Source organism: Glycine max, chromosome 15 (genome assembly GCF_000004515.6).
Source record: "Glycine max cultivar Williams 82 chromosome 15, Glycine_max_v4.0, whole genome shotgun sequence".
In the NCBI taxonomy this organism is placed as follows: Eukaryota; Viridiplantae; Streptophyta; class Magnoliopsida; order Fabales; family Fabaceae; genus Glycine; species Glycine max.
Genome location: NC_038251.2, coordinates 44148058 through 44168631, shown reverse-complemented (window position 1 = coordinate 44168631; position 20574 = coordinate 44148058). Strand labels below are relative to the sequence as shown.

The 20574-nt window shown below is 35.6% G+C and overlaps 2 protein-coding genes and 1 pseudogene across 2 annotated transcripts; 1 reads left to right on the top strand and 2 right to left on the bottom strand.

Annotated features, from left to right (window-relative positions):
• Positions 1 to 1103: 1103 nt before the first annotated feature.
• Positions 1104 to 1826, bottom strand: LOC121173574 (putative disease resistance protein At3g14460). The gene has a single exon (XM_041009664.1). The coding sequence runs from the start codon at positions 1824 to 1826 to the stop codon at positions 1158 to 1160; it is 669 nt and encodes a 222-aa protein (XP_040865598.1). The 3' UTR covers positions 1104 to 1157.
• A 53-nt stretch (positions 1827 to 1879) lies between these two features.
• Positions 1880 to 4124, bottom strand: LOC100783392 (putative disease resistance RPP13-like protein 1; annotated as a pseudogene).
• Positions 4125 to 7633: 3509 nt separating this feature from the next.
• Positions 7634 to 8323, top strand: LOC106796183 (uncharacterized mitochondrial protein AtMg00810-like). Its single transcript, XM_014767760.1, has one exon. It carries the CDS (start codon positions 7634 to 7636, stop codon positions 8321 to 8323), a length of 690 nt encoding a protein of 229 aa, XP_014623246.1.
• Positions 8324 to 20574: the final 12251 nt, after the last annotated feature.

Below are 20574 nucleotides of genomic sequence, written 5' to 3'. Positions count from 1 at the left end.
TTATGCACTTGGGTAACCATACTAGAACAAATTCATTTTGATGATTAATTTTTTTAATAATCATTGTGTTTTTTTATATTAAGAAACTATAAAATATTTATATTTAAATTAATTCATACAACTTTTATATGAATGATGTCTAAAATTTTTTTATATCAAAGCATCATTCTTTTTTTTGAAATTTGAAATTATAAAAATTATATTTTATAAAATATTATATATTATATTTATGTTATCCTAATTGATATTTATATTTATGGGTATCATACAAAATCATTTGGACTTTTTATTGCAACAGTCTTAGATATTTATCATATTTTAGTTTATGTTTATTTTTATATTAAAACACTTGTCATTTTCTTTTCAAATTGAAAGTATAAAAAATAATATTTTTAAAATTATTACATAATCTATTTATGTTACGTTAATTCATATTTGTATCAATCTATCACTGGGTAACCATATACTAAGACAAATCCATTGGGATGTTTAAATTTTTTTGTATCAAAACATTTTCTTGATTTGGTTATATAAAAAATTATATTTTTAAATTATTATTTATTTTAATTTTTATCACGTTAATCCATATTTATATTCGTGTATTACATAGGTAACCATATTAGAGTTTATGGATTTGAGTAAAAAAAAATTATAATCAAAGATCTATGGAAGTCAATATAATATTTCACTATATCCATAGATGAAAAAAATATATTTTAAAGAAGGTATTTGTTAAAATTCATAAGTTTAAAAAGTAATATTTTTAATTATAAAAATAGTAGTTATAAATGTAATTATAAGATAAGTATAATTTAATATACTCATTTTATTGACTAAAAATTTAGATAAACTCATTAGTGAATATTTAAAAATTAACAAATATTGAAACTATTTACAAATAAATTCTTATATATAAATTTTTTTTTGGATTTGACTATTAAGATAAATGACGTCATTGGTGAAAAATAATATTTATTGAGTATAGACTTTCCTGTTGTAAGAAATAAATTTCATATTACATAGATAACTATGTAAATATAAGAAAACAATTATTTATTAATTTGCTTGAAGCACAAATGGTGTAGAAGGTTCATGATAATTCAGATCAACTAAAAAAGAAAAAGTTTCATGATAATTCTTACAAATAATCATAAATATCATACGAACACCGTTGTAATGTGAGCAATCTTTGGCCAGTCTTCGCCTCCTGGGTTCTGGCAACGCTGCTCGAGTTTGGGGCAGCCACCAATAAAAAGATATGAAATGGATTTGGAAAGACCCTCCTCTGGTAGCTGTTGGAGGTTGGGGCAGTTTCCAAGAATCAATTTCTTGAGAGAGGAGAGCTGACAGAGCCCCTTGTAGTCCAGTTTTTTTAGATTTCGAAAATCACGGATGCGTAGACAAGTAAGAGAGAGAGGCAGCAAACCTTCATCAGGAAAAGATTCTGCATCCAGCTCTACTATCCCCAAGCTTTCCAGAGAGGGATTGCCTCCCAAAGCCCCTTTCAGTGAGGCCATGAGTCCGGAGGAGCATTTATAGAGTCCCATCTCTTTTAGATTTGATGGCAAACCTCCTTCAGGGAACGACTCAACTCTTGGACAATCATATATTCGTAGCTCCTTCAGAGATGGAAGCAGCATATGCATGCTTCCAGGCAATGATTCTAATTGAGGGCACTCTCTGATTTTCAGAAATTCAAGATGATTATGGGTGTAATCCTGTGTAATCATCTGTAGATTATGAAAGCCTCTGAGATGAAGGGTCCTGAGTGCAGGGAAGAAATCTAGCGGAAAAGTCTTTTGAGAGTCAAAGCCATTATCACTCATTTCACAATTGCATAATATTCCATATTTCGGGCAACAACAAATATACAGTTCTTTCAAAGTATCAGACTTTTCCTCAACGACGTTTCCGCGCTGTGTCCGCCCATTCTGAGCTTTTTCAAAGAAGCCCAGTCAAGTTGCAGCTTTCCAAAGTCCTTCAGGTCTAGTTCTAGAGCCCTGGGAGCTGAAGCCTCTAGTTGTATGCACTCACTAATTTGTAGCTTCTTTAAAGGAAGAAGTTGCTCTGGGAGGTCACCTTTCAGCTTGGGACGTTTGCTTATAGAAAGATATTGAAGACATGGAAAAGCACCTATCACAGCTTCACATTCCCATTTTTCCCATGCTTTCATAGAGGAGAACTTCAATGTTTCCAACGATGGAAATGAAGAAGTGCCATTACCATGAAAATCAGCACCAATGCTCACTATCCCATCAAGAGATGACTTGAAATCTCTAGGTTCTTGAGAAATGGAAAAAGTCCAAGGGAAGGCAAATGTTGGCAAGATTGACAGTTGTGCAACTTTAAGAACACCACATTTGATAGAGAATTATTGGATAACCAATTAGGGAATTGTTTACCACCATAGTTCCTGATTGACAACTTCTCCAAGTGTTTGGAAGGTTGTAGATTCTCGATTACGATTGCATCCCTTTCTTTGGCAGAATCATCAGGGTTCCGGTTCCAATTCCATTCTAATTCTAGTTCCACAAGGCGTGTTTTATTTTTCAAATCTGCAGCTAATGCATCTGAGGGGTTCTCAATATTCTGCAGCTCCCAAAATGATAGTCTTCCATGAAGATTGAGCTCTCCTAATTGCTGAATAGTGAACTCGCTAGTTTTACCAACATCAAATGAACTCATGGATACTTGAAGATTCTTCAGCTTTCCCAGATGTGGTGGCACCTTTATAATTTTAGTATTTACAAATTCAAGGCGATGCAAATTGGTGAGTTCATGCAAATTCGAGGGTTGCTCCTTCAAATATCTACAATAGTTCAGCTTCAGTATTTGCAAGTAGGAGAGTGAACATGTTGAATCAGGTAGTTTTTTTATGCTAGGAGAGATAAGACACGTAAGAACTTAAACTTGGAGAACAATTCAGGTATCGACATATTGCAATGCCAACTATTGTAATATTCATTCATGATCCTAATTGTTGGCATAAATGTACGTAGCCTTTTAGTATCACATAAAGTTCCAAACTCATCAAAATGTTGTTTGTTATTCATTGCAACTGAAAAATAGCAGGCTGTCTTCTGTGTACATTTTGCTTGATCAACTTCCAACCTGAAATAGATGTCCCCACAAACATATTTTCCCAAATCATTTAGAACGTCATGCATGAAAAATACTTCTTTATTTTCGCTTGATTGTTGAAAGAAGGACCTTGATAGTAAATCATTGAAGTACTGCTGGCCAACTTCTTCTGGACTCTTACTGCCTTGATGGCAGTGTAGGAAATTTTCAGCCATCCACAACTGAATTAAACACTCCTTGTCAAACTCATAATCCTTGGGGAATAAAGTGTAGTAAGCAAAGCATGTCTTGAGATGGGGAGGAAGGTGGTGATAGCTCACTGCTAAAGCAGGAACAATATCACTGTCCTCTATTTCCCATATCTCACTTTTCAATATGTTTTCCCAATCTGAAACAAATGATTTGTTGTGTAATAGACTTCCTATTGACTTTAAGGCTAGAGGAAGTCCTCCACATTTTTCAACTATCTTCATACCAATCTCGTTGTACCCTGGATTTGGTTGAGGATTATCATCATGAAATGCATGTTTGGCAAACAGCTTCCAGCAATAATCTTCTTGTAATTGCTGCAGGTGGTGTTGTTCTGACCGCATGGTAGAAGCAACTTTCTGACTGCGTGTTGTGACAAGGATCCTACTTCCCTGAGCTCCACAAACAAGAGCATTCTGCACAACTTCCCATTTAGGCCTGCTTTCGTTCCAAACGTCATCCAAAACGAGAAGAAATCTGTTTCCTCTCAATTTGTCTTTCAGTTTTGTATGAACAATTTCTAGCCAATCACTATTTTCAGTTGATTTAGTAAATGTGTCAAGAATTGCTCTTGATACGTTCAAAACATCAAATTCCTCTGAGACACAGACCCAAGCTTTAACAATAAATTTGCCCTCTATCCTTGGGTCGTTGTATACAAGTTGAGCAAGCGTGGTCTTACCCAGCCCACCCATGCCCACAATAGAAAGTATTGATAGCATGTTATCAGTGTCAGAAGTGAGCCAGTTAATGATCATTTTTTTATCAGCATCTCTGCCACAAATATCACTTTCAACCACTGAAGATGTTTGTTGAAATTGCTACAAATTTCTAGAATATTCTTAAATATAATATGTATGAAAATAGTAGAATATCCTAGAACTATAGAATATGGTAGAACAATCTAGAACTATAATGTGTATGTGGTAGAACAATCTAGAACTATAAGTGTATGTATAAGATAGAAGAATCTAGAACTATAAGTGTATGTATAAGATAGAAGAATCTAGAACTATCATGATACTAATCTATCATGAAAACTTTAGAAAGACCTAAAGTAATGTAGAAACATTCACCACCATTGAGAGGTTGGTGACTTGAGCCTATAAATCGACAATTGGTATGTTGTAATTGATAATCCAAGAAATCAATGACATAGCCTTCTTTCTAAAACAATTCTCTAAAATTATCAACTATCAATTATCATCTAATCAACTACCAACAGTGGCATCAGAGCTACGTTCGGTCATACATTGGGCGTAGTTATATTACCTACCTACCATTCTAAAATCCTCCCAACTACTTCAAAAATTTCCTTTGTACTATTAACCCTCTCTAATAATATTTTTTCTAAGCTATAGATAACACTACTCAATCGTCAACTATTTCTGTCCTTATCTTCAATGGTGAAAATTATGATTTCTGGCGTGTTAAAATGGAAACGTATTTTTCATCTCAAGATTTATGGGACATAGTAGAAGAAGGCTTCACCATTCCCGCGGATACTTCAGCTTTTAATGCATCTCAAGAAAAAGAGTTGAAGAAAAATAAACAAAAAAATTTAAAGGCGTTGTTCACCTTGCAACAAGCGGTGACTGATCCAATTTTCCCAAGAATTATGGGAGCTAAGACTGTCAAAGAAGCATGGAACACATTGCAGGAGGAGTTTCAAGGAAGTGTTATGGTACGTGCCGTTAAACTTCAATCTCTAAGAAGAGATTTTGAACTATTGAAGATGAAGGAGTCTGAGATAGTTAAATATTAATATTCTAAAGTTAAAAAAATAGTTAATCAAATGAGAGCTTTTGGGGAAGATATTCTTGACAAGAAAATTGTTGAGAAAATTTTAATTACTATGTCCCAAAAGTTTGACCCAATCGTGACAACGATTGAGGAAACCAAAGATCTATCCACTCTATCAGAGATAGAACTTGTGGGCTCTCTTGAAGCATATGAGCAAAGACTGTATAGACATAAAGAAGATATAATTGACAATGCCTTCCAGTCAAAGTTTAAATTTCAGCCCCAAAACAAAGAAAATGGAAGAAAGAAAAATTATGGAGAAACTTCCAGAAGAAGAGAAGGTTCTAGGAATTTCCTTAAGAACAAAATAGATAAAAATCTTCCATGCAATATATGCAAAAGGCAAGGCCACGCAGAGAAAAATTGTTGGTTCCGTAATATGCCACAATGCAACCATTGCAAGAAGTTCGGGCACGTAGAGAAAAATTGTCGCAACAAAAATAGGCATCAAGCCAATATTGCAGAGGAGCATGATCAAGAACAATGTACGTTCTACGCCACTCAAGACTCAATAAAAGAAAAGGGAGGAAGCTGGTACTTGGATAGTGGATGTAGCAATCACATGGCCAAGGATGAGACTATTTTCAAAAGTATTGATGAGTCTGTCAAAGTCAAAGTTCGACTGGGAAATGAAAGTGTGGTTGAATCAAAAGGCAAAGGCATTGTCATGGTGGAGACAGATAAAGGTACGTGACTCATCCATGATGTCTTACTAGTTCCCAGCCTAAAAGAAAATCTTCTAAGCATTGGCCAAATGATGGAGAGAGGCTACACACTTTACTTTGAAGGAGGTGTATGCAAAATCTTAGACAACAAAAATAAAAGGTCTGAGATAGCCCAAGTAAAGATGAATAAGACCAATAGAAGCTTTCCTCTAAATTTAAAATATGCAACAAACATTACCATGAAGGTACAAGTTGATGATTCATGGCTATGGCATCGAAGATTTGGCCACTTCAACACACATGCCTTGAAGTTGTTACATGAGAAGAACATGATGAGAGATCTTCCAAGCATAAAGGAGAACAATGAAGTGTGTGAAGGATGTCTCCTTGGTAGGCAACACCGATTTCCTTTCTCAACAAGCGGAGCATGGAGAGCGAAAGATCTATTGGAGCTGATACATACGGGCGTTTGTGGACCAATGAGGACACCATCACATGGGAACAACAGGTACTTCATACTCTTCATTGATGACTTCTCTAGAATGACATGGGTATATTTTCTAAAAGAAAAATCAGAAGTCTTTGGAGTATTCAAAAAGTTCAAGGCCCTTGCTGAAAATCAAAGTGGAAAACGGATAAAAGTATTAAGAAGTGATCGCGACAAAGAGTACACCTCTCGCGAGTTTGAAAGATTTTGTGAGGATGAAGGCATTGAGCGACAACTTGCAGTCGCATATTCTCCTCAACAAAATGGAGTGTCCGAGAGAAAGAATCACACAGTTATGGAGATTGCTAGATTGATGCTCAAGGAAAAAGGACTACCGAACACATTCTGGGCTGAAGCAGTCTACGCTGTTGTTTACATACTCAACAGATGTCCAACTAAGTCTGTAAAAGACAAGACTCCAATTGAAGCTTGGAATGGGAAGAAGCCATCAGCAAAGCACCTAAGGGTCTTTGGATCTATATGCTACATTCATATCCCAGACATAAAGAGGCACAAGCTTGAAGACAAGACTATACGAGGTATCTTCCTTGGGTATAGCAATATCTCTAAGGGCTACCGTGTCTACAACTTGCAAACTAAGAAACTCGTCATCAGTCGAGATGTTGAAGTTGATGAATATGCTTCTTGGAATTGGGATGAAGAAAAAGTGGAGAAGAACGTTCTTATACCCGCTCAACTACCTCAAGAAGAAGCTGAGGAAGAAGACCGAGGTGAACCACCTTCACCTCCACCACAACAACAAGATCAAGAACTATCATCACCAGAGTCTACTCCAAGACGAGTAAGATCTTTGGTGGACATATATGAAACCTGTAACTTGGTCATACTTAAACCTGGAAGCTTTGAAGAAGCGTTAAAGCAAGAAGTATGGGTCAAGGCAATGGAAGAAGAGATACAGATGATCGAGAAAAACAACACATGGGAGTTAGTAAATCGTCCCCATGGAAAAGATATCATTGGGGTTAAGTGGGTCTATAAGACAAAGCTCAACCCTGATGGCACCATATAGAAACACAAGGCGAGGCTAGTAGCTAAGGATTACTCACAGCAACCCGGAATTGACTACAATGAGACATTTGCACCAGTAGCTCGTCTTGATACCATGAGAGCTCTAATAGCTCTTGCGTCACGAAAAGGATGGAGTATCCATCAACTAGATGTCAAATCCGCCTTCCTTAACGGCGTACTTGAAGAAGAGATCTATGTGGAGCAGCCATAAGGATTCGTGTCTGAAGGCAAAGAAAACAAAGTGTTAAGACTAAGAAAAGCACTCTACGGTTTGAAGCAAGCACCTCGAGCATGGTATAGCAGAATCGATCAGTATTTCATGGATCGAGGATTCAGGAGGAGTAAGAGTGAGTCTACACTTTACATCAAGTATCAAGGGCAGTACACTCTCTTACTCTCTCTATATGTAGATGATCTTATCTACATGGGAAACAATACTAAGATGATGATGGAGTTTAAAGAAGACATGATGAAGACCTTTGAGATGACCGACCTTGGTTTGATGAGTTACTTCCTCAGCATAGAGGTAAGTCAGAGAAATGAAGGGATATTCATCTCGCAAAAGAAATACACAGAAGGCTTACTTAAGAAATTCAAGATGTATGGTTGCAAACCTGTTGCTACTCCACTCATAACAAATGAGAAACTACAGAAGAATGATGGAGCACCAAAAGCTGATGCATCCAAATACCGAAGTCTAATTGGAAGCCTCCTATATTTGATAGCTACACGGCCTGACATAATATATGCTACAAGTCTTCTATCAAGATTCATGCAAAGCCCAAGTCAAATACACTTTGGAGCAGGAAAAAGAATTTTGAGGTATCTACAAGGAACAAAAGAGTTCGATATATGGTATACTACCGAAACCAACTCAGAATTACTTGGCTACACCGACAGTGATTGGGCAGGTTCAGCAGATGACATGAAGAGTACCTCTGGCTGTGCTTTCTCACTAGGATCGGGAATGTTCTCTTGGGCATCGAAGAAGCAAGCTACAGTAGCATAATCAACAGCAGAAGCAGAGTACGTGGCAGCTGCGGAAGCAACGAGTCAAGCTATACGGCTCCGTAGGATACTTGAAGACATGCGAGAAAAACAAGATGGGCCTACTAAAATCAACTGCGACAACAAATCAGCAATTGCAATGGCGAAGAATACAGTTCATCACAGCAGAACAAAACACATAGCAATCAAGTATCACTTTATCAGAGAAGCTGAAGCAACTAAAGAGATCAAACTCGACTACTGCAGAACAGAAGATTAAATTGCAGACATATTCACGAAGGCTCTGTCGAGACCAAGATTTGAAGAATTACGAGATATGCTCGGAGTCACAAAAATTTGCATCAAGGAGGAGTGTTGAAATTGCTACAAATTTCTAGAATATTCTTAAATATAATATGTATGAAAATAGTAGAATATCCTAGAACTATAGAATATGGTAGAACAATCTAGAACTATAATATGTATGTGGTAGAACAATCTAGAACTATAAGTATATGTATAAGATAGAAGAATCTAGAACTATAAGTGTATGTATAAGATAGAAGAATCTAGAACTATCATGATACTAATCTATCATGAAACTCTAGAAAGACCTAAAGTAATGTAGAAACATTCACCACCATTGAGAGGTTGGTGACTTGAGCCTATAAATAGGCAATTGGTATGTTGTAATTGATAATCCAAGAAATCAATGACATAGCCTTCTTTCTAAAACAATTCTCTAAAATTATTAATTATCAACTATCATCTAATCAACTACCAACAATGTTGATTGTGGCACTTTACCACCTGATCCTGAGGCAAATTTCCTGCATGGGGTTACTTTTAGAAACATTTTCCCGAAATGGGTCTATTTCTAAAGTAATCCTTGCATGGTGCTCTTTTTTACGTAGAGCACATGCAAATCGCAGGAGGGAATGGCGCTTTCCCTGTGAACGCGACAGCTGGCCATGGTGTCGCCATTCACGATGGCGTGTTGCAGGGCTTGGACTCGCCAGTCAAATTGGCGAGTTGAGGGTGCAGATTTCCTAGGGTGCAGGCAGCAGCAGCAGCAGCAGAGGCTGTTTCCAAGGTTGCAGTCTGCAACGCTGCAGGAAGTCGCCATCTTCAATGGCGTTTTGCTTGGCCAAAGGCGCCAGCACCAGCAGCGATTCGCGTTGCCTGAGCTGCTTAAATCCCCCCTCTTCGTAGACCATTTCACACGAGAAAAAAAAAAAGAAAAGAGAAGATTGGTGCTGTGTTTGAGGAAAAACGAAGGAGTGTTGCTGTGCTGTTTGTATTTGAGCAAACCTCTTCTTTTGTAAGTTTGTTTAATTATTTTTTTATTTTATTTGTATTGTGATGATAATTATAGTTTTATTAATATGTATTAGTAGTATTTTTATAAGTTAGTTTTAGTTAGAATTGATAATTATAATTTTATTAATATGTGTTATTAGTTTTTTTTATCTTAAGTTAGTTTTAGTTAGAATTGATAGTTATAATTTTATTAATATGTGTTATTAGTTTTTTTTATCTTAAGTTAGTTTTAGTTAGAATTGATAGTTATAATTTTATTAATATGTGTTATTAGGTTTTTCATCTTAAGTTAGTTTTAGTTAGAATTGATAGTTATAATTTTATTAATATGTGTTATTAGTTTTTTTTTATCTCAAGTTAGTTTTAGTTAGAATTGATAGTTATAATTTTATTAATATGTGTTATTAGGTTTTTCATCTTAAGTTAGTTTTAGTTAGAAATTATAAACTTAATTTAATTTCATAATTATAGTTTTATTAATATGTGTTATTAGTTTTTTTTATGTTAAGTTAGTTTTAGTTAGAAATGATAAATTTAATTTAATTTGATAATTTAATATGTGTTATTAGTTTTTTTTATCTTAAGTTAGTTTTAGTTAGAATTGATAATTATAATTTTATTAATATGTGTTATTAGTTGTTTTATCTTAAGTTAGTTTTAGTTAGAAATTATAAATTTAATTTAATTTGATTATTTAATATGTGTTATTAGTTTTTTTTATCTTAAGTTAGTTTTAGTTAGAAATTATAAATTTAATTTAATTTGATAATTTAATATGTGTTATTAGTTTTTTTTTATCTTAAGTTATTTTTAGCTAGAATTGATAATTATAATTTTATTAATATGTGTTATTAGCTTTTTTATCTTAAGTTAGTTTTACTTAGAAATTATAAATTTAATTTAATTTGACAATTTAATATGTGTTATTAGTTTTTTTTATCTTAAGTTATTTTTAGTTAGAATTGATAATTATAATTTTATTAATATGTGTTATTAGCTTTTTTATCTTAAGTTAGTTTTACTTAGAAATTATAAATTTAATTTAATTTGATAATTATAGTTTTATTAATATGTGTTATTAGTTTTTTTATGTTAAGTTAGTTTTAGTTAGAAATGATAAATTTAATTTAATTTGATAATTTAATATGTGTTATTAGTTTTTTTTTATCTTAAGTTATTTTTAGTTAGAAATTATAAATTTAATTTAATTTGACAATTTAATATGTGTTATTAGTTTTTTTTTATCTTAAGTTATTTTTAGTTAGAATTGATAATTATAATTTTATTAATATGTGTTATTAGCTTTTTTATCTTAAGTTAGTTTTAGTTAGAAATTATAAATTTAATTTAATTTGATAATTATAGTTTTATTAATATGTGTTATTAGTTGTTTTTATGTTAAGTTAGTTTTAGTTAGAAATGATAAATTTAATTTAATTTTATAATTATAGTTTTATTAATATGTGTTATTAGTTTTTTTTATGTTAAGTTAGTTTTAGTTAGAAATGATAAATTTAATTTAATTTGATAATTTAATATGTGTTATTAGTTTTTTTTTATCTTAAGTTATTTTTAGTTAGAAATTATAAATTTAATATGTGTTATTAATTTTTTTATATCTTAAGTTATTAGTTTTTTTTATCTTAAGTTTGTTTTAGTTAGAATTGATAATTATAATATTTGTTATTTATTTGAAATTTGGAGACTATGTGTAATTTTTATTATTAATTTTATTGTATTATATTTTATTGTGTAGGATCAATGGCATCTTCGTCATCATGCGCATCAAGTATACAAACGAGGTCTGATCCAATTGAGGGTGACGTTTTGTGGATGCAACCCAAGCATGTTTCAGAACATGTTTGGAATGGAGAAGCAGACAGAAAACTACACATCAGACGAGCAGTGCCGACGTATCAAGGTGAAGAACAAATACCAGAGGAAATTGTTCCTCTGCTTCGGCAATGTGGGTTTTATTGGATAATTAAGATGGGATACCTAAAGATAAATGCAGCCTTAATTAGTGCGTTCATTGAAAGATGGAGGCCTGAAACCCACACGTTTCACCTGAGATGCGGAGAGGCTACCATTACTCTCCAAGATGTGTCAGTCTTATTAGGTCTTCGTATTGATGGGACACCACTAATTGGTTCAACAAATCTTGATTGGGCCGACTTATGTGAAGAATTATTAGGAGTCCGACCACAGGAAGGCGAACTTGAAGGCAGTGTCATCAAATTAAGTTGGCTGGCTCACCATTTTTCTCACATAAATATTGATGAGGGTAACGTTGAACAATTACAAAGGTTTACCCGTGCGTGGATCCTTCGATTCATAGGAGGTGTCCTCTTTGTTAACAAAAGTAGTAGCAGAGTTTCCTTAAGGTACCTACAATTTTTACGTGACTTTGAACAGTGCAGCACGTATGCGTGGGGACCTGCCGTGCTTGCGTATTTATATAGAGAGATGTGCAGCGCCACCGATTACAAAGTTAAATCAATCGGAGGTATGTGCATCTTAATCCAAATGTGGGCATGGGAACGATGTACAACTTTAGCTCCAAAGAGGACGCCTCCCGTCATAGAAAATAAACCACTCGGACACAGGTTTGTCGTTTAAAAAATTAGATTTGAATTAAAAATATTTAATGATGGAATGTGTTGACAATGATGATTTCTTTTTTATTGTAGGTGGCTGCGACGTGGAAATCAGCATATTGGCAATGATGATCTTAGACTTTTCCGTCGCAAATTGGATCTGATGAAACGACATGAGGTAAGAACATCGTAATGTAATGGTTAAATGAAATTTTAATATCTAGCCACTTGACTGAAAATTGACAAGTGTGTTGTTATATGCAGTTTGTCTGGGAGCCATACACAGCAACTGTGACGGGAGCGTTGCCTCCAATTTGTGTGGTTGGAAGTGTAGCCTGGTTTGCGGTGGTGCCACTGATTTGTTTCCATGTTGTTGAGTGGCACCAACCCGATAGAGTTTTATGACAATTTGGATTGCAACAACCCATTCTCGGGTGTCCTTCGCAACCGCAGAATCTCCATGGCATAACGCTCAAAGGCAAACAAGATGAGAATTGGTTCCACCTGTTGGCCCCAATCATTGGTCAGTGGAACAACCGAGCAGAGTTTAGGGTCGACGTTTATCCTCGACAGGAGGGCCTACTGGGTTATAACTCGGACTACGTGGTGTGGTATAGGCGTAAAACAAAGATGTTTGTCGACCCAAACAATGCAAACACAGCTGCATTGGTATTTATCTGTTTCTCAATGTTTAACTTCTAATTAATTTCTTAAGCATGAGCAATAATTTGTTGACGCTACTAATTGCAGGGTGAAGTTGTGGAGACTTTACAATATATGGTGTCACCACAAGGGAGGAACACGTGGACGGTTGATGATCTCGTGCCTTACGTGGATAAGTTAGCGATTATATCTAAAGAGCAAGAGAGAATCACTGAGCCAGTGTCACATGGTCCAGCATCAGAGCGTGAATTCCCAGCCCCAGAGTTTCACATTCTTCAGTCAAGTGTTGAAACTCGGGGCATAGGCAGACGAAGGGAGCCTGTTGAAGCCGAACAATATTCCCAACAAATGATGGAGCGTGGTCATGGAATGTATTACATGCCAGCAACATTTTCCGAATATCCTTCACAGATGTATCAGTATCCTTTTGTAGGTCATGATACTGATACTTCTGAGACCTCACATTCGTTCGGTGGTGTTGCGGAAACACAAGCTCATTTTTCATGGCCCACTATGACTCCTTCACAGCAGCACGATGCCTCCATGGCAACACCTAACGCCCCATTTGCTCCGCAATGGAATGTACCCGGAGTAATACCTGATATGGGCGACTTATTAGGTGTTGATTTGCGTCAGGAGTTTTCTGCAGAGGCTGAGCAAGCAGAAGCGGGGAGACAACGCGGCGGCAAGAAGAAATCCTGATCGTCAAGCGCGAAGATGGGATCGACCATGTGGCACATCCTCACGACATCACGGACACCATAATGATTGATTTTGATGTATCTGTGTAATTTTGTTGTTGTTTGTAAGACATTTGATTTTGACAATTAATCTATCGCATCTGATTTATTATGCCTTACTAATGTATAGAGTTTATGTGGCGCATCAAAGTATAATAATAAACTAAGTTTAGGGTTTAGGGTTGATGGATATGTTTTAGGGTTAGGGTTTATGGATTATGGTAAAGGTTAAGGTTTAGGGATTATGGCAAGGGGTTAGGGTTAGGGTTTATGCATTATGGTTAGCTTTTGGGGTTAGGGTTAGGCTTTATGTATTATGGTTAGCTTCTAGGGTTTAAGTTGATGGATTAGGGCAAGGGTTTATGGTTAGGTTTCATGGATTATGGTAAAGGTGTAGGGTTAGGTTTCAGGGATTAGGGTAATGGTTTGTGGTTAGGTGTTAGGGTTGAGGGATAGGGTTTATGGATTATGGTAAGGGTTTAGGGTTAGGTGTTATGGATTATGGCAATGGGTTAGGGTTTGGTTTTATGCATTAGGGGTTTAAGGGATAGGGTGTAGGTGTTTGGGTTTGGGTTTGGGTTAGGGTTAGAGGTTCCGGGTTTAAGGGTTTAGGGTTGAGTTGTTTGGGTTTGTGTTAGGGTTAAGGTTAGAGGTTAGGGGTTTAAGGGTTTAGGGTTTCGATTAGGGGTTAGGGTTAGGGTTAGATGTTTGGGGTTTAAGGGATATGGTTGAGTTGGTTGGGTTAGGGGTAGGGTTAGGTGTAGGGTTAGAGGTTTGGGGGTTAAGGGATAGGGTTGAGGGTTTAGGTTTGTGTTAGGGTTAGATGTTTGGGGTTTAAGGGTTTAGGGTTGAGTTGGTTGGGTTTGGGTTAGGGTTAGGGTTAGATGTTAGAGGTTTAGGGTTTGGATTAGGGGTTAGGGTTTGGGTTTAGGGTTAGACTTTTGGGGTTTAAGGGTTTAGGGTTGAGTTGGTTGGGTTTAGGTTAGGGTTAGGGTTAGATGTTAGAGGTTTGGGGTTTAAGGGTTTAGGGTTTGGATTAGGGGTTAGGGTTTAGGGTTTGGGTTAGGGTTAGACTTTTGGGGTTTAAGGGTTTAGGGTTGAGTTGGTTGGGTTTGGGTTAGGGTTTAGGGTAAGGGGTCAGGGTTAGGTGTGATGGTTTAGGTTTTATGGATTAGTGTAAGGGGTTAGGGTTAGGTGTGATGGTTTAGGTTTTATGGATTAGGGTAAGGGGTTAGGGTTAGGTGTGATGGTTTAGGTTTTATGGATTAGTGTAAGGGGTTAGGGTTGGGTGATGGTTTAGGTTTTATGGATTAGGGTAAGGGGTTAGGGTTAGGTGTGATGGTTTAGGTTTTATGGATTAGGGTAAGGGGTTAGGGTTAGGTGTGATGGTTTAGGTTTTATGGATTAGGGTAAGGGGTTAGGGTTAGGTGTGATGGTTTAGGTTTTATGGATTAGTGTAAGGGTTTAGGGTTAGGGTTTATGTATTAGGGTTAGGTTTAGGGATTAGGGATGTTTCCTAGGACTTGGGGTTAGGGTTTAGGTGTTTGGGTTAGGGTTTTAACTAATTAATTCATGGAACCCCACAAATAGTTAATGTACACAAACAAAAATAAGTAATGTTTTTAACTAATGAATTCATAGAACCCCACAAACTGATTCAACCCCAGAAATTCAATTCATTGAAGACAACTTAAACAAATACAAGTCACTCGACTAACATACATAAATCAATGATTTGAACAACTCCCACGCTCAGATTGCATTGGACATCGACGCCTGTTATGCCCTTCGGCTCCACATCTACTGCATTTTTGTCGGTGGTCAGATGGTTCGACCCAATCCATCTCATTCCTTATCCTTGTTGATTTTGGCCGACCTTTCGCACGAATTGTAGTTGGGTCAGGGATAAGTGTCCATGCGTCATTAGAAGGAGGAATAGCCGCTTCATTCCCAAGAGGCCACCATTGTGGGGAGTAAGCTTTTAAGATGTGCTCATTTATATAAACAACATCTATATATTGGTAGTAGTTCAGGCTCACGTAACCACAAGCTGCAATAATATGTGAACATGGATAGTGAAGCGCAGAATACCTTCCGCATTGACAATAATGACCATTCAAGTTAACTGCCCATTTTTGTCCGCCACGTTGCGTAATAGGATTGAAGGTCTCCTCTACTTCAAACCTTGTGGAGTGGATGTCATACACGCGAACGATGTGCGAACAAGCTTGTTCTTGATTTTTTCTAAGTTCTTTAACAAGCTTTGAACAATATACTTGCCCTTCATTTAACTGTCTTTGCGCTTGGCGGCCCCGCTCAACAAAGTACTTTCGACACGTACTGTACGTTGATTTGACCAATGCTGTTATGGGAATGTTGCGACAATCCTTCAAAACCTTATTGATACATTCTGAGAGGTTGGTTGTCATGTGGCCATATCGACGTCCTTCTCTATCATAAGCCATCGTCCATTTTTCCTTTGAAATTCGATCAATCCATGTGGCTATGGCTGGACTCAGTTCACGAAATTTTTCTAAATTTTGATCAAAAATGTGCTTGCAAGGAGTGTAGGCTGCATAAAATTAGTTATGAATAACGTGGATAAGTATATATGAAAGGTAAATAAACGGGACCATCAAATATGAAATCTTACCCAATTTCTTCAACATTTCTTTTTGTTTTGCATTATTGAATTTCCGATTGAAGTTGCTTGCTATGTGACGCACGCAGTAGACATGATAACCGTGGGGAGGTTGCCAACCAAGTGCTTCGTTAGCGACAGCGGACTTTATACTCGCGTGTCGATCAGATATCAGACAAATACCATTTTTATCTGTCACGTGTTCACGCAAGTGTGCCAAAAACCATGACCACGCTGTCAACGTCTCACCTTCAACCACCGCGAATGCTAGAGGAAGGACACCACCATTTCCATCTTGTGATGTGGCCATTAAGAGGGTCCCACGATATTTGCCGTACAAATGTGTGCCGTCAACTTGTATGATTGGCTTACAGTACTTGAAAGCCTCTTTACATTGGCCAAAAGTCCAAAAAAATCTATGAAACTGACGGTGTTCGCGACTAACCGTATTCCCAACGATAAAATCGTCATGTAGTACTTGAAAATATGATCCAGGAGAATGATTTTGCATGTGTGTTAGCCACGACGAAAGTTTCGCATAAGACTCATCCCAATCGCCATATTCAATTGCAATGGCTTTCTGTTTCGCCAACCACGCTTTTTTGTACGACACCTTGTACGCAAATTCACTATTAATCCTCTCTTGAATCAACGAAATTTTTATTGATGGATCTTCTCTGACCATGCCTGTCAATAACATAACAAAATTTAAATGACAATTAACAAAAAATGAACATAATATGAACATAAAATACGTACCTACTACACAAGTGGCACTTAAATCTGAATCAAGTTTCTCGTGATCTTGTGTCATGGTCATATTCAGACATGTGTGTGGTCCACCCCATTGTGTGACTTTCCACGTATCTGTTTTTTTGGATAAAATTGCCCTCATATAGAAAGGGCAAGGACACTCTGCATTTTTATTCAAGCAACAAACCACATACTTGTTCGATTTGCTTTCAACAACTTTGAAACTTTGATGCACCTTCATAACATATTGTTTGAGTGCATTCTTGACCGCATCTTTACTATCAAATTCCATGCCAACATATAATTCTTGGCCAACATTAAAGGTCGACGGCATCTCCAAACCACAAATGTCCTCCTCATCAGGATAACTCCAGTTGATATTGTTATAATGTAAAGCATCATTCCAAAATGGATTTTCAATTCGTTGTGCACCTAACAGTTCAAAGCATTCAAATTCAAATAATGCTTATTTAGCATTAAATTCAATAGACATCAAATAATAAATGTATTGTCTAATTTTTTAATTCAGCAAATTATACCTTCTGCTGGGTGAACAATTCTTACTGGTTGAGGAATGTCGGTGACTTCATCGTCTGTATCAGATATACCGTCAACACTATCATCTTCGTCTAAAGACTCTTCAACGTATGAGTTAGACTCAAGATAATCATCATCATCATGATCATCATCTTCGTCAAGATTTAAATTGCTCATATTTGTTGGCGGTTGTGTGTCATCGTTAGATACATAATTTCCACATGATGTAAGGGAATTTGCAGAATGAAACATTGAACCTCTAGCCACATCCTTTTCTATGTACAATTCTAGAACTGACATTTCTTGTTGTTGTTTAAAACTTTCCAGCATCGTCTCGACGTCTTCGTCATCACAAATTTGCAAGGCAATATATTTTCCTGACACTAAAAATCTACAGCTGATAGCAGAAATAATTTCATTATTTTGTAACTTTACCTTATCTCCAATTTTTTTCTTCAAAGCATTGAAACTAATTCCACGTTTAATCTGTATCGCTTTTTTACTGCCTTCAAATATTACACCGTCATTATCTTCATATACTCTTCCATTGAAATACAGCACTGTTATAACCGAATTCATCGTGTACCTACAAAAATAATATTTTAACACGTCATAAAAATTATAAAATGGGACACACTTAAATCCAAACTAATAAAATCTAATCACAAAAGCTCTCTTTATTGGAATTTCACATTAAATTTGTCTTTTAAAATTATTTAATTAACTTGAAATAAATTTCTTGGGACACATTTAAAAAAAATGAATAATTTCAAACTAATAAAATCTAATCACAAAAGGTCCCTTTATTGGAATTTCACATTAAGTTTGTCTTTTAAAATAATTTAATTAACTTGAAATAAATTTTATGGGACACACTTAAAAAAAATGAATCATTTCAAACTAATAAAATCTAATCACAAAAGGTCCCTTTATTGGAATTTCACATTCAATTTTTCTTTTAAAATAATTTAATTAACTTGAAATAAATTTCATGGGACACACTTAAAAAAAATGAATAATTTCAACATAGTGATTTTAAAGACAAAATAAAAAAATTCATGAACGAAGTTAATAATATAGATAATTAATCTTAACAATAATAACTTCAAAATGAAAATAGGTAGTTACAAAATTACTACAAATATATTCAAATAAATATGATACGAGAAACAACAAAGCATCGTCAAATAACTTATTATGGTGTCTTTCGTTAAATGATTTGACGGAAAAAAATATAACAAAAATTTAAACATATTGTTATGGTGTCCGTAATTTATAAGTGTCTAAATATCAATAGCATCAATCATTTGTACAATATCTCAAATAGGCGGACATATAAATAATTAATCTTCACAATAATAACTTCAAAATGAAAATAGGTAATTAAAAAATTATTACTACAATTATATTAAAATAAATAATACTTTCAACTTCAACGCATATAAATTTTTAACACACCAACAAATGAACCTAATCTAATTAAAAAAATACTATCGCTTCATCTTAAAAAAACACCAACATCAACACAGTTCAAAGAACACTCATAAATTTTTAAGACACTAATACAACATAAACACCAACACCAACTTAATATAATTATAAAATAACTATAAAATAACTAACTATAAAAATAACATTCATTCAATACACATTTGAACTTTTATACCTGCCTTCAACAACGTTTTTCGGATTGAACTTGATAGGATAATAAACAATTTGAAACTCACTATTTTTTAAAAAATGCACATAAAATATGGATGTGCACCTTCATAAACATATGAACTCTCAGTATTTTCAAGAAACGCACATCAAATAGAGGGACCAGGGGTTTATAAAGAGCTGAAATCGCCATTGGGAATGGCTACATCAACCTCAAATCGCCAGTGCCACTGGCTACTCCCAACTGCAGCCCAAATCGCCAGTGGCACTGGCGCTTTCATCTGCAAAAAGCCTGTCCCTCTCTGCAACTTCCTGCTGCACGCGTAGGCTGGGCAAACAGTGCCCTAACATCAACTCGCCAGTTTGACTGGCGAGTCCAAGCTCCAGCAACACGCCATCGTTAATGGCGACACCATGGCCAGCTGTCGCGTTCACAGGGAAAGCGCCATTCCCTCCTGCGATTTGCATGTGCTCTATGTAAAAAAGAGCACCATGCAGGGATTACTTTAGAAACAGATCCATTTCGGGAAAATGTTTCTAAAAGTAACCCCATGCAGGAAATTTGCCTGATCCTGATCCAGCTACAAGATCACTAGCCTTTTTCAAACCTAGATTATCCATCTGGCTTGCAAGATCATCTAGGTCATCAAGGATTTTTTTCATGCTGGAATTAATTTCCTTGTTAATGGAACTAAAAGAGGAAGATTGGAAGAATTTGGGTACCTTGCAAGTACAGCCTGAACCAGTTTGAGATTCAGATTGAGGTTGAACTTGGAGTTTGGAGTGTTGTATTTCATCCAAGACATCTTCTACGTCAAGCATGGCAACTTTGAGCTTAATAAGCCAGTCTCTCACTAGCACATTTCCAAACTGTTTTTGTTCAGCATCATCAAGCACAACTTGGATGGAGAGGAGCTTGTTTTCTAAGTCCTTCCGTAGCTTCTGATCGATCTTTGTTCCACGAAAGAAATCCAGAACTTGAGGAGAAGCCAGCTTCTGAAATAGAGCCCCGAGGAAAGAAGAAAGAACAACACCACCAACGCTTTCTAATGCCATTGTATGGTAGGAAAGGGAGCAGTGGAGTGGATGAATGGAAACCTAGATCTTTTTGTTTCAATGTCAGTCAACCCAACAACTCTTAGGGTTCCCGACAACACAAACTTTAGCAGCTGTATTCTATCAATGAATGATTTTAAGATTTGTGTTTTATGTATGATTTTTAATGAGTTATATATGTGAGGATGGCAAATCATGTTTTAATTATTAAATTTTATTCTGTTTTAATATATTTTTTAACCTTCAAACATCTTAGGCTTTTTTATTAATAAGGGGTAAAAAAATTTTAAATTTATCAATTCGGAGA

What these genes read in the sequence shown, in the direction of transcription:
- LOC121173574 (XM_041009664.1), bottom strand. Translation starts at nt 1,826, where the DNA reads ATGAGTGATAATGGCTTTGACTCTCAAAAGACTTTTCCGCTAGATTTC.
- LOC106796183 (XM_014767760.1), top strand. Translation starts at nt 7,634, where the DNA reads ATGGATCGAGGATTCAGGAGGAGTAAGAGTGAGTCTACACTTTACATC.